The sequence below is a fragment of the Lynx rufus genome, unplaced genomic scaffold (assembly GCF_022079265.1).
Source record: "Lynx rufus isolate CCGP_SWC_20201006 ecotype Redwood Valley unplaced genomic scaffold, mLynRuf1.p SCAF_10, whole genome shotgun sequence".
NCBI lineage: Eukaryota > Metazoa > Chordata > Mammalia > Carnivora > Felidae > Lynx > Lynx rufus.
The window spans coordinates 43,548,890-43,574,178 of NW_025814824.1; the positions used below are offsets into that span (position 1 = coordinate 43,548,890).

The following is a 25,289-nucleotide window of genomic DNA, read 5'->3' on the forward strand; positions in this document are numbered from 1 at the left end:
ACCATGCTGCCATCAGAGAGCTCTGATGGCTCAGGATATTTGAAAGAAGACCTAGAACATAAGGCCTTGTATCTGTGTAAGGAAGGACCACTTGGCTCAAACAGTCCCTGCCGTTTCCCTCAGCTGTGAATTCAAGGTTAAGAACTCTTGGGTTAGACAGTTTTGCAAAGTTCTCTGAGTTCTGTGAAACTTGGTGTTGTGTAAGTACAAGATACTGAATTATTACTCTCTGTTATTTCTTCTTTTAAGCCCCTGCTTCATCTCTTACCATGTGAGATATTGGTTGGTTTTCAGGGCCCCACTGTCCAATCAGTCCTCCAAATATTTGCTTATTGCACCAGTGCCATCAGAAGATTTGCTTCACACAGAGAAACAGCAGCATTACAGAGAAAGCTCAGTTTGGGAACTGACCCTGAAATTGTTTTGCAATTTCAGGAGTAAACAAACAGGAAATTTGTACTCTGGGCTTGGTTAAACGACACAGGCCAAACATGGGTTTTTGCTTTATTAGAGTCAAAAGCGTATGTGGGAAGACTGTGTAGATCATTGCTGAATATGTGCAGGATGCCCATATAGTTCCTAATGGTAGAAACTGAAGGTTTCTAGGCAGGAATTATAGTTCCTAATGGTAGAAACTGAAGCTTATTCATCACTGATGCATTTACCAGGGAAATTTCCTGGAATTAAAAAAAAAAATCTCTGCGGGTGGTCTGTTGCCCACCCCACCATACTTTTCCTGCCTCAATTCCTTCCTTAGACTAGCAATCCAGCAAAATCAAAGACTGCAATGCCCAGAGCATGTACAATTTTAGGCTTTTTTAAGCCGTGGAAAATCACAGAAGGAAACTGTTATAAGCAAGGTATTTATTGATGTAAAATTCACCACAACTAGACAGATACCATTTATCAATGCTCTTTTTGGAGGAAAATGATGCCAGAATTATAATGTGGGGGAGAGGCTGATAGCGGAACCAGATCTTCCTCACAAGATGCACCCCACTGTCAAGCTTGATTTTGTGGCATTTTTTGGCACTAATGGTAGGCCATTTATTTGCAACTGGGGAGATAGTACTGACAGTTGGGGGACCAGGAGAGCTTCCATTTCTCTCCCCTTCTTTCTAGGTTACCTGTAAGGCATTTCCATGGGCCTTCTGCAGGCACATCCCAGGCACACCTAGAAACCCCTTATGTGAAAATGGGCACTGTCATGTACTTTATCTTTAATTTAATGGAGGTTGACAATATAACTGACCCATGGTGGAGTGAAGTGAAACCACATGTGGGCTGGATTGACCCTCCCTTGATCTAGAAAAGCAAAGTGTTGTTTTCCAGCTCACCCTTGCATACTTAACTCCTCCAGGAGGGTAGTTCTGCAGAACAAGGGGTTGGCAAGAGGTAGACTACTTTTCACCACACATGGTCTTGCCGCAGCTGTGTGTCTGTGTAGGTCTAGAAAGTAGGCCCATGGATTGTATTCCTTTCTCTTGACAAATAGAAAGGTAGTGTGTTGAAATCTTATATATTTGGCTATGATATATGATATCTTACTGCATCTTTTCATACTCAAGTGTGTAAAGTTCCCTTTCCATTGTCTCTCTGAGCATAAGTAAACTTTAAATGTAAGCCCATCCCAACATTTGGGCCAGTGCCATAATTGTTTAATTGTCTGCCTCTTAATCACATTTAAAAGCCTTGAAATCTCCTATATGGACAAACCAGTGTCTGAAATGGTTGGGTTTTCTGAGCATCAAATGTATCCATTTGTTCACAAAGAGCTCTCTCTACCTGAAAAACTCAATTGAAAACATGAAGTGTAGGTAAGGCTTCCACTCCAATTCCCCATGCCCATGGCAGTTAATAATGATGGGTCAAGAGACTTCACCATGAGTCCACAGTCCTCAAGTAGCTTTGGGAATCCATGTTTGTTGTGGCCAACACTTTTTCCAGTCAGTTATTGGAAGGTGGGTTCTTTTACTTTTAGTGACTGAAGGATCACGGTCACATGAGGAACTTGGTGGACATCAAATTCTCATCACTTCTCAGTTAGCACTATTATTAGTACCAAAAGATCATAGAGCTTTATTATTTACGCTCTAAAAAGCCACCAAGTGTCAGGGAGTTTGGCTGACAGACTTGTCTAGAATCTAAAAATCTGACAAATGAGTCTCCCTCAGTAAGTGGGGTTACAGAATCCCAGAATGTAACTTGGCCCAATTTCCTCAATGTATCTGTGAAGAAAGTGAGGTCAAATGTATTAAGTGACTTGTCTAAGTAGCCATGGCTAGCAGAGCTCAAATTAAAAGCCTGAAAAATAGTGTTTCCCAACTTAAAACTCGGTGTTTCTCATAAACAGGTGGACTCCAGAAATTGGTACTGAAATCAGAATTTAGGTCGAGAGCCAGACTTCCTGAGTTCAAATCCTGGCTGTGCTACTTATCAACTGTGTGTCCTTGAGCAAGTCACCTTACCCCTCTCTATCCTCATTCCCTTATCTTTAAGTGCTAATAGATGATGAGATAATAGGTTCCTCAGGGGTTCTGTGCAGACTGATGAGTTGATATATGTAAGGAACTTATGTGAGTACCTGGTTATTGAAAAATAGATTCCATATAAGAATTTACCAGTGCTAAAGATACACTAAGAGATGGACGGATTATTCAGATGACAGAATAGAGGACCAAGGTAGACATAATATATTCTTAACTAGAATAAGAAAGAATTTTTTCCCCAAACAACTGAAAGGATTTTTTCTTTATATCTCATTAACACTATAGAAATGAATTGAGTATTTTTGTACAGCTAAGAAGATACTAGTTACCTCAGGTAAAAATCTTTTATCCTTTCCAAAGATAGATAGATGGATAGATAGATAGATAGATAGATAGGCAGGCAAGCAGGCAGGCAGACAGACAGACAGATAGATATCAGTAAGAAAAGCATTCCTTACTTTTTGAGAGTGAAGAGTAGAGGGCAAGGGGTCAGGTGAGATATGAAAGAGAAAGGAAGAAAATAGTTGCATTCATAAAGCATGAGGATTTTTCTAATAATTGAGTATGAATGATTAATAATCAAGAATTAGGAATTCAGTTGACTTCCATGTGGCATGAGGGTAAAAACCCTCTCAGTGGTTTCTTGGAAGTCATGGATTCCAGTGTTCCTATTCAGAATTTAGTTTCTGGGTTGCCCCACTATTTTTCTTTTCCTAACCGAAAAAAAAAATGGATGAAAATCTCTGAGGATCAGAGGGCAGCTAGGAAGTTTTCTGTGGCCTGAGAAATGCTGGGCTGCATGAAGTTAAACCATTAATTATTCCACGCATGGGATAAAACAAGCAAAACTGAAGAGCAAAATAGTTCCTCCAATTTGGATACGGTAATAGCAATAATTCCAAGGAACCACAAATAGGCCCAAAAAAGGAACCCCAAAGGCCCATTCTTCCTGTTGGCCTCTCTTGTGTATGAGAAATACTACTATAACAATAATGACAACAATAATAGTAATGGAAGCTGCTAGGTGGTATTTTGCTCCCACTCCCTGTGCAGGCTACAGGTTAATAGGTAAGAATACAGCTAATAATTCTGGAGGCAGAACACTTAGAATTGAATCCTGGTGTGTGTGTGTGTGTGTGTGTGTGTGTGTGTGTGTGTGTGTAGGCATAATAACAGTACCTATGTCTTAGGTGGCCATGAGGATTAAATGAGTTAGAGCATGTGAAGTTCGTACAACAGTACCCAGTACATAACAAGAATCCCATAACTATTGGGAGCTATTTTCGTCATTTTTGCCCCACTTTACAGAGAAAGAAGTTGACATTCAAAATTGGTAACTTGCAAAAGGTTATAAAACACAGGTGGAAATACATTCCAACCCGAGCTGGAATCCAAGGTCAGGATCAGTCTGGTTGTTTGGCATTATGCTCATGTGCCTTCTCCTTGTTAAATATAACTCAGGGATTTAGGACAATTCATCAGTGCTATTCAGATCCAAGTGTGTTTAAAAATAGTGTTCCAGGGATGAAAGTGCTAGCAATAAATGAGCATCATGGATAATCAAAAACAAATGAGGGGTTTAATAAGCCAATATAAATCCTAAAGTGAGGATTTAAATTTATTCAGACTTTAGCCTGATAATAATCCCTTAACTCACCCTGAGATAACAAAACATCAAAGAGTGAAACATACATTCTATTTGAAGAGATCTTTGAACCTAACTTGAAAAATAATTTTAGGTCATTTTTGTGTGGTCTCATATGAAAACATTTGTGAAAGACCACACTTTTACTCCTCAAATAAACAGCCTTCAGGGCTAGGGACTGCATGGGCTGCTGTTCTCCATGTCCTATGGATGGAACCCGTGTGTGTGTGTGTGTGTGTGTGTGTGTGTGTGTCCCTGCACTGACAGAATTCATCACATCCTGCATCCATAGCTAGGTGCTTCGTCTCCTGATTCCCCATACATCAAACTCTGGAGATGGGGAAAATGGCTCTATCTTTTGTTTTTCTCTGCCAAGCCAGGTTTGAATTGCATTTATGGTTTGGTTAAGCACGATGGAGGGCCTGCTTAAAGCACTGTCTGTGTCACCCTGTGCCATGGGCCTGTTGGAAGCCCCCCCCAAAGCCTGGCACTCCTTAAGACGAATGGGAAGGGAGCAGGCTGGGCATCTGGTCCTCACAGTGAAGCACATGCCATTCAGCAGTAACCTAAGAGCTCTAAGTTTGAACTAGTGAACTTAAGTCACCTTTGTCACTGGGGCTTTGGCTGGCCACAGTGCCTCTGTTTCCCAGACTCCGTTACCCACCCCTGTAATTATATCAAGGAAAACAGGAGTGAGAACCAGAGTTTTCCAAGGACTTCCTAGGCTTTCTACTCCTTCTTTCCAACCCCCAGCATGGAGGTCAATAAATATGAGTTCCCAAAATGCATTGTGCTTTCCCACACCTCGTTCTGCATAGAATACCTTCTCTTGTGCCTTTGCCTGACCACCTCTTACTCTTCAAGCCTCAGCACAGATATCACCACCTCCAGGAAGCCTTCCATGACTCTATGTCTTCCCTCTTGACTCTCAGTCTATATTTTTGTACTTCCCTAACACCTCATGTTTGTCTGTCGCATTCCCATGAGCCCCACTGAAATTCATGTGTCTGTCTTATTTACTGCTCTGTTCCTTCACATAGAACCTGAGCACAAAAAGTGCTTAACAAACACTAGTTGAATAAATAAATAAATGAATACCACATATTACAATGTCTTGTAGTTGTCTCACAAAGCCCTTAAGATCAAGAACTTTTTTTTAGGTCTGTGTCCCCATCATTTGGCATAATATTTAGTACACAGTACATTGTCAACAAATGAATACGTGACTGTGGGCACACATACATATATGAATGGCCAAATATGTGGGTAGAAGAAAAAATCAAGTCTACAAAACTGACAAAACAAGTATGATGAAAGGAAAGAGGAGGAGACAGAATCTCACTGGAGATAACAGAATCGGGTCTGTGGATCCTGACATAAAGGACTAACCTTCCCAGGCATTTCACTTGCAGAGAAACCCCATGAATATAAACATCCACAAAGATTTCTGTTTACAATATAAATAAATACATTAAAACTACTCAAGAGAACTGACCCATTAGTTTCCTGGACTACTGTAACAAAGTACCACAAGCTGGGTATCTTGGAAGAACAGAAATGTATTCTCTCACAGTTCTAGAGGCTAGAAGTCTAAAATCAAGGTGTTGGCAGGGCCATTCTCTCTGTCTCTCTCCCTCTCTCTGAATCCTGCAGGGGAAGGATCCTTCCTTGCCTCTTTATAACTTTGAAGCGCTTAATCAGCAGCCTTTGGTGTTCATTGGGTGGTAGATGTATTCCCTGTCTTCACATGGTCATTTCCCCTGTCTCTGTGATCAGATTTCCCCATTGTATAAGGATAATAAGGACACCAGTCATAATTGGATTAGGACCCACCCTAATGACCTCATTTTAATTTGATTACCTCTGTAAATACTCCATTTCTAAATAAGGTCACATTCTGAGGTACTGGGAGTTAGAACTTCAACACATGTTTTCGGGAGGACATTATCGACCTGTATTAGGGAGAAAAATCTTAGGCTTGGGAAGTTTTAGTGAGGAATGCCACCTGCAAATCAATAGACAGAGATCTTTATGGCCTGATTTGATGGGTGCCAAACTAATCCCTTAACTCCAAAAAACTTGATAATGCTTTATATTCTACTTGGGATGATGACTAGAGAAAAACATAGAATTACATCAAATAAGATGCCCCACCTTCTTGGTGTTCCTATAACACTAATATAAGAACTAGTGTTCTTATAACACAATGCTAGTGTTGTTTATTGTAAACAAGGGCCAAATGACAGTAAATCAGCTAGGGTTGCAAAGAGGATCCAGTTGATATGGGTTGGAATGGGGACAGAAACCTACCCCAAAGAAGAAGGGCTTGAATCAGACCTTGAAGTAGGAACATGGACAGCATTCCAGGCAGAAGTTGGAAGCAAATTCACAGATGTGAAAAGAGAAAATGGTGTATCAGGAAGCCGACGTGTGGTTAAGTTTGGAGGAAGCTCACTCTGTTTGAGGCAGGTAATCTGGAAAAGGAAGAGTTCGTCTAGTGGAAGATCTTCAGTGTGAGGATGCTAAGCAATTAAGATAAAAGTGAGAAAAAAAATAATAAAAACCAAAAGACAGTTAGAGGAAGAAAAAGAAAACCAACAAAATGACATTTGTGTTTATGATCTAAGTAAATCCTTCTCCGATCTGACCACAGGGAGAAAAGCCCTGCGATTATTTTTAGTAGAAAATTTCCACCTAGAATTCTAAACAAGCCAACTAAAATCTCAAACTCCCAAGGGCAGAAGTGATTTTGCGGATTACCGACCCTTCCAACCCATTTCTCAGGAAGCTCCTATGTGAGTTATAATAGCCAGGAGAAATTCTATCTCACTGTAATGAGCTGCCACCCAGATGACAGGGTGAGCAGAAAACGGGAAGCAGAATTTAGATGTTTTATTTGAATCAAGCTGCCTGTTGGTAAACAGGCACATGGGCATTTCTTGGACATGGAATGTCATAGAGAAGTGTTGGGGGTGTGGGAGGGAAGACACTCTGTACAATTGGGCCTAGTTTTGGTGTCATTTGCAGTTTGGTATGCTCCGTGAAGGGGGTAGCTTTAAAGCAAATGGCATGCTAGTAATGAGATCGTAAATCTGTATGTTGCTGCAAGTGCCATTTTTTAAGCACTATCCATTAATTAAAAACAAAAAGCAAAGAAGCCTTGACAAGAGTTATTTGCAATGTTGATAATCTTTATTTTATTTATTTATTTATTTTTTTAAACAATGATTTGGGAGGTAAGGCAAACACTCCTGTCTAAAACTCTCCTGGTCAAACTCTCCTTGACCACACTGTTTGCCCGTGGAAATGAGTGCTTTGCCATCTCAGGTGTTTGGTAATCCTGATTATAAATATTTTTATGGAGCCGAACCCTCATGCCAAACCAACTGACTTCCAAGAGAAGTGTGGTTGTACCTCCTGTTTGCTGATCTGTGAAAGCTACCCTCTTACAGAGAGCCCTGCTCCTCATGGTGCTATTTATCATATATGCTTTGGGTTAATTTTTGGCCTTCAAACATATTTTTCCTCTCTATTGTCTAACACCTCCACTGATCTTTTATCTTTTCCTAGACCCCTTGAAAGAGTTTTCTAAAATACAGAGGTTGTACGTGAAGGTAGCACATCCATCTGCTATGGCATGTAACTGTTTTTCTAATTCTATCTAGCTTGCCCTTCACCCCTTCACAATCCCCTCCTCTGCCCTTAGAGACTTAGCAGGGTAGAAGGAGTGAGCTGAGTTCCCTTCTAAGCTTTGGGGAAATCACTTGTTTCTTTAAGTCTCAGCTTGTTTATCTATGAAATGGATATGGGAATGCCTGCCTTGGGTACTTCCGAGATAGGAGGATCAGGGAAGATAACATAGACGAACGGGCTTTGTGAATTGCAATCAGCCATATAAACATTAAATGGTCATGAGCTCCATTGTAGCCTGTCTTCTGAAATTCTGCAGTACTCATGGTTTAGCCAAATCGTTTAGCAATTAGCTCATTGCTATGACCTAACGTTGCTATGTCTCCTGGGCGTCCGTCGGTTCTCTCCACCTTTGCCAAAAGCATGCCGAAGGTCATGAGCATGTTTCCCACTTCTGTATCTGTCCTAGTGCTGAGCAATGAATGCTTGAATGAGAAGTTAATGCGGGCAGGTCATAGACATCCTTTCCCTCAGTCTCCATAATGTATGGCTACTTTATCTCACTCCTGATTGACTCCAGGAAGAATTATCACTCTACTCATTTAATTTCTATCCTTACAATAATCATCCTTACATTTAACAAATATTTACTGAGCACCCAGTTCACGTAAGCTAATATTTATAGAGCCCTTAAGCGATGCCTCTGTGCTAAGCTCTTTTCATAGATGTTCTCATTTAAACCTCCTAACAACCCTTCGAAGTGGCTATCACTATTATTGTCTTTTTAAATATGAGTACATTATTGAGTAACTTACCCAAGGCTGGGCATTTAGAGAGTGGCAGAGTAAAGTTCCTTCATAGATAATCCACTTCCAGAGCCCAAGATCTATGTTATCCCACACTGCCACCCTGAGCATCTACGACATGCCAGGCACTGCGGTGGGTGCTGGAGATACTAAGATGAATAGCTCATGGCCATTGTACCTTTGCGGAATGCAGAGTCTAGTGAGAGAGATGGACATGTAGACACATACCTACAGTGTAATGAAGGGGAGTTTGAGGGAAGAAAAAAATGCCATTAGGAGGAAAGAGACGGTAGCGAGCTGCAGAGGGAAAGGTCTAGCTCTGCCTCATGGGACAGATATCAGAAAAGTTTTCAGAGGCGGGTGATGTTTAGAATCCAACTGAGAGTCAGAAGAGTTTGCCAGCCAGAGAAGATGGGTATTCAGCAAGGGTGAGTGTAGGGGTGACCTGGGGTTAAACCAGAAAGGTATATTCAAACTCCTCTGTGAAGCACACTATAGGCCAGCCAAGGAATTGAACCCTTTCTTGTAGATAACAGGGAGCTAATGGAATTTTTCTATAAGTTTTATTTTGAAATCATTTTATTTTTTTAAAGTTACAAAATTAGCACACAGAGCTCTCTTATACCAATTTCCTCATTTCTGTAGTCATTAACATTTTGGGGGCTTTTGAGAATAATTTCAGGGAATACACCATTGCATTTTAACCCTTCAGTGTTACTACCTACGTACAAGGATGCTGTCATAAATAACCACAGTATAACTTTCAAAACCAAGAAATGACACTCATTCAGTGTCACCATCTCATTCACAGACTCTGTTCAGCTTTTGCCAGCTGTCCCAACAATGTCCTTTTTAGGTACAAGATCTGATCCAGGGTTACCTGTTATACACTGGGTTGTTATTTCTTTCTAGACTCCTTAAATCTGGGGCAGCCTTTTCTTGTCTTTCATATTCTAGATAGTTTTGAAGACTATAGGGCATTTTACTTTGTAAAATGTCACTCTCTTTGAGTTTGCTTGATGTCGCTTCATGATTCGTGAATTTTTAACAGAAGTATGCTATATTTTTTTTAGTGCATTGTATCAGGATACAATGAATGATGTTGTGCTGCATTCATTGCTGATGATGTTAACTCATTACTTGGTTAAGATGATGTCAGCCAGGTTTTCCACTGTAAGATTAATAAGTACATTGCATTTATTATTAGTAGCAAGTAAGTATTTTTATGGGAAGATAATCTAAAGCTAAGTAAATTCCTCATCAACCTTTTACCTACCAACATTAGTATTCATTGATGGCTCTTGCCTGTATCAGTTATTATTATGGTTGACAAATGGTGACTTTCTAAATTCTATCTTCTAGATTATTAATCTTATTTTATTATTAATAATCTAGATTTTTAATAGGCATTCTGCAAGATAGAGCTTTCTCATTTATTTATTTGTAAATTTCTATTTTACTCAAAGGATTAAAACCCATTACTATCAAATCATCCCAGACATGGCCAGTGGGAGCCCCTTCAAACTGGCTTCTGTATCCTTTTGACATTTACTCCATCATTCTTTGAGCACTTCCCAGTTTTCTGGGAAGATGTTCCAGGCTCATTTTTTATTTTCACTGCCCCTGCCCCCAGCCATTTCTACAGGAACAGATTCCTTAGTAGAGAATGCTGTTTAGAATCCAAAATCCGGGCACTTGATGTACTTGATTTTACTGAAATGTCATTGCCTCTAGGCCTCTCAGTAGAGAGGTCTAGGAAATATTGTATACATTATGCGTATTTATATACATTCATTTATATCTATTGATATGACTCTATCTAGGTACCTGTCCATCTGTTAAAAACCATGAGTTCACACTGTTTTCAATAGCAATCCAATTCCATAAGGTTTATTCTAGTCTTACCACTTTCCATATCTGTAACTCCTTTCTCTGACAGTAAGAAATCTGGATCCCATTCACCTTCATGTATTTATGTATTTGTTCAATCTTCCCTGTATGTCTGATCTCCAGATATGCTGGCCCAATACTGAGCCCTGTCACATGCCAGTGGACTACCCCTCACCAAGCCTCAGGCTAAAATTGAGCCCCTACAAAGGAGAAGAAGGAAAGAAGTTGGGGGTCAGGGAGGGAGCCAGTTAAAAAGTTCAGGTCCAGCCACATAGTGCCCCCTCACCCCCACTGGGTCCACTGGACCAAAGCTGAGCCCTAGATATACTGGGCTGAAAGCTCAGCTCAGACTCCAATGGAAGTTTTTAAGCAGAGGAAGTAAAGTCACATTTTAGAAGCACTGGGCTGTGAATAAATTGGAAACTGGGAGATATAGGGATAAATTGGGAGCCATCAGTAATAGTTCGAAAACCTTGAGGGAACAAAGGATCCTAGACAGTGTTCCAGTTGGAAAAAGAGGTTTCTTTGCCCTACCTTAGGCTTTCTAGAGCTGGACATGTTCCATGTGTCTGATTTGTTATTGCTTGATTGCTTTCTACCTCCTGACCTCAGAGACATTCTAAAGGAAAGAGATATCTTTGGGAGGCTTTTAAAATATCATATGATAGAAATGTTTTTTGTGTTTTTTTTAACTTTTAACATTTATTTATTTTTGAAAGAGAGAGAGAGAGAGCACAAGCAGGGAAGGGGCAAAGAGAAAGGGAGACACAGAATCGGAAGCAGGCTCCAGGCTCTGAGCTGTCAGCACAGAGCCTTATGTGGGGCTCGAACTCACAAACTGTGAGGCCATGATCTGAGCTGAAGTTGGACGCTTAACCGACTGAGCCACCTAGGGGCCCCGTCATATGATAGAAATGTTAAATAGAAATGTCAAGTTGGAGGATTACACACAAGTTTAAAGAAAGCTTCTAACAAATAATTGGAATTTCCAATGGTGTTGTACGTCTCAATAACTGCATCTTTAAATTTTGAATAAAGAAATAAGCCCTACTTTGCTGCAAAAAATCAGGGTAAGAGAAGATTCTTAGGACACATATTAGGGTGTAGAGAGTCTACCTTTAGAAATTATGTGTGTTCATACCAGCAACCAACAATGAGTTGCTGGAGGCAATGGCCATTACCTTTTCTGAAATAGTATAGGAGAAAAATGTTGGCAACTCACATAATGAGCTCTTGTCCAAAAGAAGGCAAAAATTCCTCCTTTTATATAGCTAATACAAACACAAGCTACTAAGAAATGCCAACCACCATGGGTCTTTGCCCACATTATCTCTGATGGCCACCTTTACAAAAAAAACAAACATATCCTTGGGGGGGACCACACTCAGCCTTTGCCCATTTGCTGCCAAGTACCACTGCTGCTCTACTGAAATAACAACTCCAAGTGTATTCATAACCTTGGGTGGCATCAGTGTGTTGTTTTCTATTTTTTAAGAATAGATACGTCATTTTGTCAGTTGTCATTTCTGAACTTGTAAGCACCAGGAATCCTGGAATTTGTATTTTGGATCTAGTTTGAATTGCTGTATTCATCATTCTCACCCTAAGAGGCAGTACAATATAGTATTTAGGCATGCACGAGCCAGGCTCTCTGGGTTTGAATCCTGATTTTCTTATTTACTAGCTGTGTTACTTTGGATATGTTGCCTGACCTTTTAAAACCTCTGTTATGTCACCCTGTAAAATGGGGTAACTTACAGTACTTTATTCATAGGGTTGATGTGAATAATAAGTGACTTTGTATATGTATCACACATCTTGGGTAAGCTTTGCCCCAAGTCCTGCCAGGACCTCTGTGATAGAGATTGGGATGATACAAAGTTGAAGCTTATAAATCCATAGTGTTGGCCTCTGTGATAGGAGCAGCCCCATTCTCAGAACTCATGTCTAAGTCATGGTAAACTTGGATGTGATGCATGTGGAATTGATCTGGCATTAGACATTCTAAGCCATGACTAATTAATCATTTAAGTTCTCTAGACCTCAGCTCCTTGGTGCTAAAATGCATAAAATAATACTACCTACCTCACAGGGCTGTGGAGAAGATTATAGGAGAGAGTGCATTGAAAACAACTAGCCACAGTACCTGACTCATTGCAAGTTCTGCATAAATGTTAGAATTACTATTGTTATTGGCCATAATGTGTGAAGTCAGACAGATTGCTGTCACATCATGGCTTATGGCCATGGCTAAGGGTCTCTGCCTAGGCCAAGGCAAGAGGCTAGCCAGATCCAGGCAGGGTGACAGGATCAGAATGCAGTAGGCCAGATGTTGGGCAGAACTCCAGCACATGAGGGAAACAAAGTGAGAATTGGGAAACCAAGGCTAAAATTTAAAATCCAATTATAAACACAGGCCAACCCAAGTATATCTGATGTGGGGCAGAGGGCAAAAAGACTAATCCCAGCCCTGAGGGGTGGAAGGTAGCTTTCTGTCTCCTGACTCTTGGTTAGGAGTCAGTTACTCAGGAGCTGGACAAGGTCCAGCCTGAAGCTACAGAGCATCAGCTGTGATCTGTCAGCTCCCAAGCTTCCTCTTTAAGCAGGTTTTGACAAAAAGCGCAGGAATATGGAGAAGGCGGCCAGAGAGAGAAAAAAAAGCAATATGGAAAGAGAATGCTAGAGGAACCAGAGTTCTCAATAACATTTTGGCGAAGCGCCTAACCATGAAGCTAAACACCTGAAGCCTAGAAGCTGAAGGAAACCATAGTGATCATGTGTATCCTTATAGAGTCAAGATCCTTTAGCCAAAACCAGTGGGGCAGATGTGTTTTAGAATTCAGATTTTTTTTTGTACTTTAGAAATATGTTAGGGTTACTATAACATAAATTATGTATTATTACCCCTAGTAAATTCTGGGGGGAAATGCCATAATCCAACAGGCTAACACTGCTGCAGTAAAGTATATAAATATTTACACTAAGTGGGATGCAACCTATAAAGGCATTATGTCAGTTCCGATCCAGTGCTGTCACCAAACAATTTGCACCACACTGAAGAAAATTTTGTGTTCAAGGCTTTGGGGACTTTGCAATGGTTGCTGACAGTTGTTCAGTGGACAGAGCTGAAATGGTTAACCAGCCGAGTGACTAAACCAAGCACACACAGTTCACTGAGGCTCTACTCAGTTTGTGTCACTTCCCATTTATTGAACATCTATGTTCTAGGCATCACGCTAGATACAGTGATTACAGTGACATACTCGTGTCCTGGGGCTGCCATAACACAGTACCACAAACAGGGTGACATAAAACAATAGAAATGTATTCTCTCACAGTTCTGGAGGCAGGGATGAAGGTGTTAACTCGATCATGCTCCTTCCAAAACCTGGGAGGTGAATCCTTCCTTGCCTCTTCTAGCTTCTGGTGTCTGCTGGCAATCTCTGACATCCCTTGGCTTGTAGAAGCATCACTGCAGTTTCTGTCTCTATCATTACATGACATTCTCCTTGAATGTCTCTCTCCTTTCTTATGAGGACACCATTCATACTGGAATAAGAGCCCACCCTACTCTAGTATGATTTTATCTTAAGTGATTATATCTGTAATCACCCTACTTCTAAATAACGTCATGTTCTGAGTTACTGGGGGTTAGGACTCCAACACACAATTCAATCTAAAGTGCTAAACCAAAACAGACATTGCCCCATGCTCTCATCAAGGTAACAGTGGAGCAGGGTAGTCAGATTATAGGTGCACTGAGCACAGCAAAGAAAACATTCAACAGAATAATAAGGAGAAAAAAATTACAAACCATATATATGATAAAGAGCCTAATCTCCATAATATAGGAGGAACTCCTACAACTCAATAGCAAAAAAAAAAAACAAAAAACAAAAAACAAAAAAACAAAAAACAAAGCAAGCTAATAACCCAATTTTAAATGGGCTAAAGACTTGAAAGACATCTCTCCAAAAAAAGACATATCAATGGCCAACAGTGTATGAAAAATGCTCAACATCACTAATCATCAGAAAATGCAAATCGAAACCACAATGAGATATCACCTCATACCTGTCTGGATGGCTATCATCAATAAAACAAAGGACCACAGTGTTGACAAGGATGTGGAGAAATTGGAACCCTTGTGTATTGTTGAGTAGGAATGCAAAATGGTATAGCCACTATGGATGACAGTATAATGGTTCCTGAAAAAAATTAAAAATAGAACTACCACATAATCCAGCAACCCCATTTCTGGGTATTTATCTAAAAGAACCGAAGTCATTGGGGCGCCTGGGTGGCGCAGTCGGTTAAGCGTCCGACTTCAGCCAGGTCACGATCTCGCGGTCCGGTCCGTGAGTTCGAGCCCCGCGTCAGGCTCTGGGCTGATGGCTCGGAGCCTGGAGCCTGTTTCCGATTCTGTGTCTCCCTCTCTCTCTGCCCCTCCCCCGTTCACGCTCTGTCTCTCTCTGTCCCCAAAATAAATAAAAAACGTTGAAAAAAAAATTTTTTTAAAGAACCAAAGTCAGGATCTCAACAAGATATTAGCACCCCTGTGTTCACTGCAGCACTATTCACAATAGGCAACACGTGGAAATAATCTAAATGTTCTTCAGCAGATGAATGGATAAAGAAAATGTGGTTTATACATACAAAAAAATAGTACTCAGCCTTTAAAAAGAAGGAAAGTCTTCAATGTGTGACAATATGGATGAACGTCAAGAACGTAATGCTAAGTGAAATAAGCCAGTTACATGAGTACAATACTTCATGATTCCACTTGCATGTGATATCTAAAACAGTCAATTCATAGAATCAAAGAATGGATGGTGGCTCCCAGAGGCTGGATGAGGGGAGAAAGGAGGAGTTACTCACCAATAGGCATAAAGTTAAGCAAGAGGAGTAAGTTCTAGAGATCTGCTGTACAATATTGTGTCTATAGTCAACAATACTGTATTGTACACTTAAAATTTTGTTAAGAGGATATTGTGTTCTTACCACCATAAATTTTTGTGAGTGTTGATAATTTCCAGAGGGGGAGGTAGCAGTGAGACTATATAGTAGGCAAATTTTACCCAGTTGAGGGATCCATCCCTGAGGAAGTAACATTGTCAGCGAAGACAGAGATGAGTAAATGTCAACCAGGCAATGTGAGGGGAAAAGCATAATGCCCTATCCTCTGAGCGGCTGCCTCCTCGCATCGCTGGGCTTGTGGGGAAGCCAGGCCCCAGAATCTCAGGAAGGCCTGTAAGTGCCTCACAGGCTGCAAGACACAGCCAATCCCACCCCGAGGGTGACTTCCCAAGGCTGCAGCACCCCCTCAGAAACAGCCAAAGGCACAGAAGGCTGGAAGGCAAGCAGCCGGCCAGACCCAAGGCTCACAATTGCAGCCCCTACAGAGACAAATAGGGGGAGAATCTCTGTTTTCCTTTCCCCTCCCCTTTGGCCTAAGTTGATCCAAATACTTTCAACCCAGAATCAGCAAAGTGCTTAATACACAAATAGTTTCTGCTGACCTCCTCCCTTGAAAACGTAATATACTTTTATCATGGGTAGGCAGATATGTCTGTTTTGTGATTTGATGAACAGTGTTGAAGTGGCCTCATGGCTGCCAAAAGGCCTCTGCTTCAAGGTCCCAGTGACCCAATTTCTTCCAGAGGTGAAGGCATAAGTGGGGGCACTAGAAGGGCAGAGTCCATACTAGGACAGGTTTTAACCTTGGACAACATTCACTGTGTAGGCAGCTCCTTTGTGAAACACACACATTGTGGTCATCAGCATTGAACACGGTTGTTGGATTTTGTTTTATAGCCACAACATATTAGAACTTTACTGAAAAGTGGGGGGAACACCCTTTTTTTGATGTTTATTTATTTTTGAGAGAGAGAGAAAGAGGCATAGGATCTAAAGCACACTGTACTCTGACAGCAGAGAGCCCAATGTGGGACTTGAACCCACAAACTGTGAGATCGTGACCTGAGCCGAAGTCAGATGCTTAACCAATGGAGCCACCCAGGTGCCCTGGAAGACATCCTTTTTTGAACCTTAACAAACATAGAGAAAAGTGCACAAATCCTACATGCGTGCCTTTGTGATTTTTCTCGAAGTGGATCCAGACATAGCACCCAGATCAAGATAACATCCCAGAATCCCTCCCCCCAAGTCTCCTCTTCTAGTTATCGCCCACCAAGGGGAACTACATCCTGATTTTAACATCATAGATTCGTTTTATGTTTTGAACTTCATATAAATGAGAGCATAGTATGAACTTTGCTTTTGTGCCTTTCTTTACTCAATTTTATGTTTGTGAGATTCATCCATGTTGCTTCTTTTTGAAGTTTATTCTCACTGTTCTGTGTTATTGTATAAATATATCATCATTTTTTATCCACTCAGCTATTGATAGACATTTGAATTATTCCCCATTAGAGCTATTATGAATAGTGCCACCTTGAATATTCTTATATATGTCTTTTGATGAACATACACATGTTCAGAGGAGAGAGTATGTACTTGTATTAGTTGTCTATTGTTGCCTAATACATTTCCCTAAATCCTGGTAGCTCACAACAAAAATAAGTGTTTATTATCTCTCACCATTTAATGAGTGAGGAATCTGGGAGAAGCTTGGAAAGGCAGTTCAAGGTCTCTTATGAAGTTGCAATCGTCTGGAGGCTAGACCCAGTCCACCGGATATGCTGGCAAGGTAGCTCACTCATGTGATTGGCAAGTTGGTGCCAACTCTTGGTGAGCAGCTTCAGTTCCTTTTCATGTGGACTTTCCTGAGGAATGTCTGACTGTCCTCATGATGTGACAGCTGACTTACCCCAGAGTGAGCAAAGAGAGAGAGAGCCAAATGGAAAATATATCCTTTTCATGAGTTAGCCTTGGAGGTCACATAGCATCACTTCTGCTTAATCTTATTCCTTGCAAGTGAGCCAGTAAGTTCAACCCAAACTCAAGGCTTCATCTTTAGAAGGGAGAGGCAGCAAAGAATGTGTGGATATATTTTAAAACACAACATTTTAAAGCTAGGAATTAAGCCAAACTAGAAATCTAAAAATAAGTTTATAGAAATTCACACAAGGATCTAAAAGAAATACATATTCAATCCAGCCTCTCTTCCATTCATTTAAAACTTTGTGAATGTTTATAGAACAGTTTTCAAAGTATTCCCTGGAAACAGCGTGGTACAATAGAATGGACTAAGACTTTGGAGCCAGACACACCCAAGTTTGAATCCTGGATTCACTACTTACTAATTATGGGTTTGGGGCAAATCAACATCTTGAATTTTCAGATTTCCTCAAGTATAAAGTGGGAGAAGTCAGTAGAGCCTATCTCATGTTGTTTTGGAGATAATTAAATGAGATAATGGGTATAAAGTGCCCACTATGCTGCTAAGTCCCTTCTATTTGTTCATTTATCAGGAAATTGTGAACCATGTACATTAACTATCTAGAAGGGGCCAAAATGAACACTGTGAGTGATACAAAACGGACTCACAGAGCTTGCCTTCAATTGGTGTATACTCCAATAGGGCCCTTAACATTAAGGCAGAATAACTGTAATATAATTAGGAAAATGATCAGTGTCTGGAACAGGTAGGGGCACAATCCTTTAAACGTGGGTCAAATTTGGATACAGAGAAATGGAAGACATCTTAAAGGATGGACCAGGAAAGGACAAAAAGTATTCTAAATTCAGAGTAACAGCTTGAGTAAAGACAGAACTAGAGAACCAGAGGGCATGAACTGAGAATAATGAAGTTGTTTGCTACGTACATGACTTAAACACAGGATAGATGAGAGGAGGTAGTGGAAATAGGAGCTGGTAAGGTAGTTATAGATCAGAGTAGCAGAAGGAGATTAAGAGAGTGTGCACTCAGTTTTGCAGTCTAATGAAAAACATTAAGGCCAAAGGTTTTTAAGCTGATTTTCAAGGCTAGCTACAAAAGCTAGGAGGGCCTAGCTACTTAAGGACCTACTTGCCATGCTTTTCTTGGCTAACTCCTGTTTGTAGAATTTTTGTGCCTCACATTGTAAATAGAACTTTCTAACACTGATCATTAAAGAACACTTTCCACTCCAAGCCCAGGCAACTTAGCTTTTCCTTATCATTCCCATTTTGGAGGCTGCATCAACAGGGAAATGGAATGGGATTGTTTTTATAGGCCCGCAGCTCACTGTAAATGTACTTCGCAAGACTTGGCCATTTGGAATGGCCAATTATGCACTCAACTCCTCTGTGTGTATTTGACTTCTACTTCCAGATAATGAGCCATTCTCTCCACTTAGTTCCCCTCAAGAAGACTGATCTATTTAGCAACCTTCATTTTTGTTACATTCTCCAGTCCTAGGTGGTGATGATATTTATACATAAGACAGAGACATTTCTATGCTGTGATGGAAGCTTGAAGGAAGTTGGAGCCAATGACCTTTTACTCTGAAGCCAAAAAAAAAAAAAACACAAATTTTTCAGTCTTGCTAAGAATGGGGACTAGGCAAATTAGCAGAAAAGCTTCTTCTAGACCTACTGTTCAAGATGTAGTGCCCAAAGCCTTTCTGTGCTCAAACCTATGTCATATCTATCATACCTCTGCTTATTTTGATGAAATTTGTATATTTTATCAAAATAGACCCAGTTATAACCATTCTTGGTGATTTTACGGGCAAAAATGGATGTTCCATTTTATCACCTACTTTGTTTATCGTAAAAGAATTCTAGAGCACCAAGGAGAGGATGGGTTCTAGGCTTGGGATAGAATTCTTAGCCAATCTTATGCTGGAACTTACCACATTCCCAGGTATGTATTTTTACTCTATTAGCAACACTTGACGTCATGATGTTCTCTGCACAGGTACTAAGCGTGTCCTCGTCTCCTCTGATTTCTTCCCAGGTGGGAAATTGGCAAGTGGAGTCCATGCAGTCTCACCTGTGGGGTTGGCCTACAGACCAGAGATGTCTTCTGCTCCCACCTACTTTCCAGAGAGATGAATGAAACTGTAATCCTGGCCGATGAGCTGTGTCGTCAGCCCAAGCCCAGCACAGTGCAAGCTTGTAACCGTTTCAACTGCCCCCCAGCCTGGGACCCTGCACAGTGGCAGCCAGTGAGTTCTGGGGCTACTCAGTTTTGGAGTTGGTGTGTACAGCTCTGATTCAGGACAGGGAACCCTCTCTTCAAGGAGTTTTGTCCCATTAAAGGAAGGTTCCAGGTCTGTTCCTCCCTCCCTTCTTAGTAGTCCCTCAACCTTATTCAAATCCAGATATTTTCATCATAAATACTGTCCTCTTTCTATGGTTTTGCACCAGTGTCCTCCAACAGCAATTCAAGACCCATCTGTTAAACTGAGTATATGCACAACAGAGTTTTCACCAAGCTAAGAAAAAAAATTTTTAAGTAAGGACAGTGTGATAGGTTTTCCATAAAGCTACATTTGTTCTGAATTTGTGCCCTTTCTAGTTTTTTACTGTTTAAAATTCTAGGAAGTCCTAGGTCCTAGGCAATGAATTTTCATTTTTTTTTTCTTTTAAATATAGTTACTTACTGGGGCACCTGGGTGGCTCAGTTGGTTGTGTCTGGCTCTTGATTTCAGTTCAGGTCATGGTCTCATGGTTCGTGAATTTCAGCCTAGCATTGGGCTCTGTGCTGACAGTGCCAGGCCTGCTTGGGATTCTCTGTCTCCCTCTCTCTCTGCCCCTCCCCCACTCATGCTGCCTCTCTCTCTCTCTCTCTCTCAAAATATATAAACTTAAAAAAAAATAATTACCAAAATAAAAGATTAGAAATCAAGCCAATTCCAGACTTTTTAAAATTTTCCCAAGCTCTAAGAACTATTGTTTTTTAAAACAATAGGGGTTGCAAACTGCCATCCAAAGCCAGGGCCATCTCATAGAGAGTTATTATAAATAAAGTTTTATTGGAACACAGCCATGCCCATTTCTTTTTTTATGTATTGTCTATGACTGTGTTTGCACTGGAAGGGCAGAACTGCATGGTTGTGACAGAGGCCATTTAGTCCACAACACCTAAAGTATTTACTCTGTCCTTTTACAGAAAAAGTTTGCTAACCCTACTCTAAAGCATACATTATAATAATACAAATACCATAATATTCTATTGAAAATACATATTTATCAAATTTTAATTAAATAATTTTTGCATGCCTTTAAAACAGAGGAATTTTAGGTTATTTGGATAGAATCTTATTTTGCATTTCTTATTCATGAGGATATCAGGCATATCTTTAAAGTGACTACAATGGTCACAAAAAGTAAGCCTGAAAGGTGAGGGGGGACATGCATCCCAGTTTTGCTAAAATAGTTTTCCCTCTCAAAAGTGTCCCAATTAAAATGATAAATTATATGGTTACCCAAGTGAGGAGAGCATTGCAGCTTATATACCCTTGCCTTAGTGCTGTGGTGGGCGGGGGCAGCGGGGGTGGGGGGGCTGCCTTTTCTAGACTGCCATGCGTTCCCATGCTTTTCCACCATAAGTTGGCAAAGCCACTTCCTTCTCTCTGCCCATCTTGGGACTGTGATTTACAAAGCACCCAAAGAATCAAAGAGTAATCAGTGAGCAAAACTCTAAAATGTAAAGCATCTGGAAAAAGATATTGACTACTTCCTTTTAGAGCTTAAATATCTGTGTGACTAAGCTCATAAATACCATGCTACTATGTGACAGTTTCTAGAAATCAAGAGGATGTTATATATTTCGAATGCCTGTGTACCAGTGTTCTTAAGAAATATTATTACCTAACTGAAGTTAATCTTCACAACAATCAGTGGAAAGTAGGTTTTATTATCTTCGTTTTAGGTTTGAGAAAACTGGGCTCATGCAGGTAGCAAATCTAGGGTTGGCCATCAACCCAGTTTTATGTGATTGTTTCCACTATACCCCGTTTTAAAGACTACTATGGCTGAAAGAGCAATCAGGAATTATACAGGAGTCTTCTTGTTTTACACATTATGTAACTGTGGCCCAGATATGGTCTTGCCCAAGATCATAAAGCCTGGTGCAGACCCCAGATCTCCTGATTTTATACTGATTTTATACTGATTTTAACTAGAATGAATCCATGACCTCAAACTGTAACACAAACTAATGCCAACCCTAAGACAAGACCAGAAATCAATGCACATCAACCTCCACTACTGTATTAAGTCCCCGTATTATTAACTTGTGTCTCTGTTAGGTACATAGTTCTGGAAAAAATACTTACTGAATGAAAAAAATGAATGACTAGATCAAGAATACTGCCCCACAAGCCCTGAAAATGCTGACCTTATATCTTATTAATAAGTTTGTTTTATGGTTATAGGTCCTAATAATGAAACTAAATAACGAAACACTGGTTGTGTTATAGCACCATGATTGAGAACCACTGTTCTCAATCTGAGACACTTTGATCATGACAGTCTTCTGCTAGGATTTTTTTCAGTGACATTCCATTGCCATGTAGTAAAGCCAAATGGCATGGTCAGGCCTACATCCCCCCTGCACGTCTGCTCCTGCCCATCTCCCACCATGTTTCTCCCACCCCTGCTTGTACATTCCTAATGGCCCATGCTTGTCCCTGCCCACACGCAGTTCCCTTCCCCTCTGCTTGTCAAATCAGGCAGGAGTCCCACCTCTTCTACCAGGACCCCTTGCTATCTTCCTGCACATGGTGTTCATGGTCAGTGCTGCTCACTGAACAGTCACATTCCACCTTACTGTGTGAGCACTTTTCCATGACTTTTGAGTAGACCCTAAGGTCAATGAGACAGAGACTAAGTCTCAGGTATGTAAAGCATAGAGCATGGTGCTGAAAAATTCCATGGGAAGTCTGCCAGTCCATTTATTGAGCACTTACCCCATTTCAGGACCTGCTTATCTTTTTAATAAAAGCAGCACTTACTTTGTTTCAAGTTCTAGGCACTTTACATATTTAACTCACTTAATCCTCACTACCCTATGTGATCATTACTACTGTCCTCCCTGTTCCACAGATGATGGATGTAGAGCACTATGAAGTTAGCATGAATTCAAACTTCATGTAGCAGAACTCTTTCTACTGCTCTCATATTTTCTCTTTTAATCCACTCAGAACAATCCTGTGAGGAAACAAGTCTCAGAGAGGGTTCCTTGCCCCAGGTCACATGGCCAATAAATAGCAAAGGGGGCCTGTATGCCTCAAAACCCCTTCTCTTTTCCACTATGAAGTTCAGCTTTCCTAAGACCTCTTTACCATTTCCTCCAAAGTATTAAATTGTGAGGAAATCTAACACCAGCCCTAAAATCAGCAGTTTACATAAAGCTCACTATTTGTTGTCTTATCCAGGGCAGTTAATCTGTGCGTGTTTCCTGTTGCTGCTATAACAAATTACCACACATTTAGCAGCTTAAAACAATGTGAATTTACTGTCTTATAGCTCTGGAGGTCAGAAGTCTGAAATCAGTTTTACTTGGCTAAAATCAAGGTGTTGGCAGGCCTGCGTTCCTTCTGGAGGCTCTAGGGGAGAATCTATTACCTTGCCTCTTCCAGCTTCTAGAAGCCGCTTGCTTCCTTGGCCCATGGCCCCTTCTTCCATCTTCAAAGTGCCTCACTTCAACCTCTGATTCTGTCCTTTCTCTCTGACTCTGATCCTCCTTCTTCCCTCTTATAAGGACCATTGTAATGACACTGAGCCCACTGGGATAATCCAGTTATCTCCCCATCTGAAAATGCTAATGACATCTTTAAAGTTGCTTTTACCATGTAAGATGACATTTTCACAGGTTCCAGATTTTAGGACATAGATGTCATTGTTGAGCCTGCCAGTCTTCTATATTTTGGGCTATGCATTAGTCTCTGTTAGCACAATATTCTTGAGATTAAAATTAAATTACCACTGTACTCACCACTATCTGTGAGCTTCACATGCACCAATCTTTCTTTATTCATTTTTATTCTAAAAAATAAATGGAAAAGAGAAATGAGATGAAAAGAGATAGTTGCTAGAAGGGTTAACTGAGATGAATTAGGGAGTCCACTCTGAAGCATAATTTATATTTCTCTGTATTATGCATGTTTTATGATCAGGATTGTGTCCACCAACTATACACACATATTGCACACATCTGTGCAGAGACTAAAACAGTCACCATGGCCCCTGTTTTCTCCCTTGCTTAAAACTATGATTATGTGGCCATTTCCCTATAAACTGTTTTTTTAATCAGGGTTACAATTCAAAATGCCTATAGTTTAGCTATATAAAAAGGTATATCCGAGCAGAGTCACGGCTAGTAATAGTAAGAAAAAAGAGGAATTTTAATGACAACTACAAATGCTTGAGACCTCACTTTTTTCATTTTTTGGATTTAAACACACACACGTAAAAGAATGACTTTGGTCTGGATTCGAGGATTGTAGACTGGCAGGAAGAATCAATTGAGTCATCAGTTCTGTTACATTCCAGTGACTAAAATATAAATTCTCATAATTTAGAAACCATGCTTATTTAAAACATTATATTCAGGGGGAAAAATATCTATTAGGATGTTTATCTCAGTTTTGGCAGTGTGTTTTATAAGGAAATGAACACTTGATCCTACCTTTAGAATCAACAACAAATGTAAGCAAAACAGAGATTAGAAGTAAAATGTCACATGTGCAGTGCTTTTGTTTTTGTTTATTGGCAGAACACTTTTTGTAATAATTACTCTGGATTTCAGTGGTTTTGCAGCCCCATGCTTCACACGGTAACAGGAATATTAAACCCAGAAGATACACTGGACACCACTTGTGTGTCCAGGGTTAAGAAAGATCATTTCATATTAGATCAACAAGGTGATTCTAATCCACAAAATAGTTGGGGTATAAATTCTGTTCTCATTTAATAATTTTGAGCAAGGCTCCAGGCTTCATTTTCTTCGTTTCTCTGAGGCCTAATTCACTGTGGCTCAGTTTGACCTCTGTTGTATACCAAGCACTGTCTCTACCAGCCTTTTGAACCTCTCAGTATTGCATATCACAAAGTTACATCAAATTCCAAAGGTCTAACACCAAGCTTGATAACCCAGTAACCTGGGTTTGCCAGCAGACCTCTTCTTCCTTCACAGGGCATACTACCTTCTAGCATGTTCTCTAACCCATTGCCTTGGTTCTAGTCCTCACAACTAACCAAACTATCACAAACAGCCTTTTACTTGGTGTGTCCCTGTAATTGTCTTATTTCTCATCCATTGTTTCCCAACTTGGTACAGTTGTTCTTTACTACAGGCCTTCTGTTGAGCCTTTAAAATATTAATATGTGCTGAGGGCCCCCAAACAGGGTATGGTATGGAGTGTTATTTAGACTTACATGGCCTGGAACCTTTTCTCCATGGTGCACCTATTAATGGCTCACAGGGCAGTACTCTCTGGAACCCATCAGCCTTCATTGCCTGAATAATTTTCTACAAATTGGATTATGTTACACCCGATGATCTTGAGATTGTATCCAGATATGCCCAAGGCCCTTCACTGTTTGCCCCTCAGCCGGCTTCTCAGTCTCCTTTCCCAACTGCAACCTCCCCATGAACTCTATCCTCTACCTTCTCAGGTCTCCTCAGAGATACCCATGTTCCCTCATACCCTGGGTCTGTATACATGCAATCTGACTCCGTGGGCACTCCTTATCTCCCGGGCCAACCCCTCATGTGTCCCCTCTCCTGCAGAGCCTTCCCCAGTTTTCCAGAAAGACTTAGTTGCCTCTCCTCTGTATTCCCACTTTTGTAAAACTGATCACATTTGATCATTTTTTTCTCCCTCACTGGACTGCAAATGCCTGAGGCTTAGCAACCAGGTTTTAGTCATCTTA

General features: G+C 40.6%; 1 protein-coding gene across 1 annotated transcript in view; it reads left to right on the forward strand.

Annotated features, from left to right (window-relative positions):
- The window catches only part of ADAMTSL1 (ADAMTS like 1), an 878,428-nt gene that overhangs the window by 718,323 nt on the left and 134,816 nt on the right, over positions 1–25,289 (forward strand). Inside the window, exon 17 of the mRNA XM_047098171.1 lies at positions 19,363–19,573. Coding sequence (XP_046954127.1) covers positions 19,363–19,573 — 211 coding nt within the window. The remainder of the gene's footprint in view (positions 1–19,362; positions 19,574–25,289) is intronic.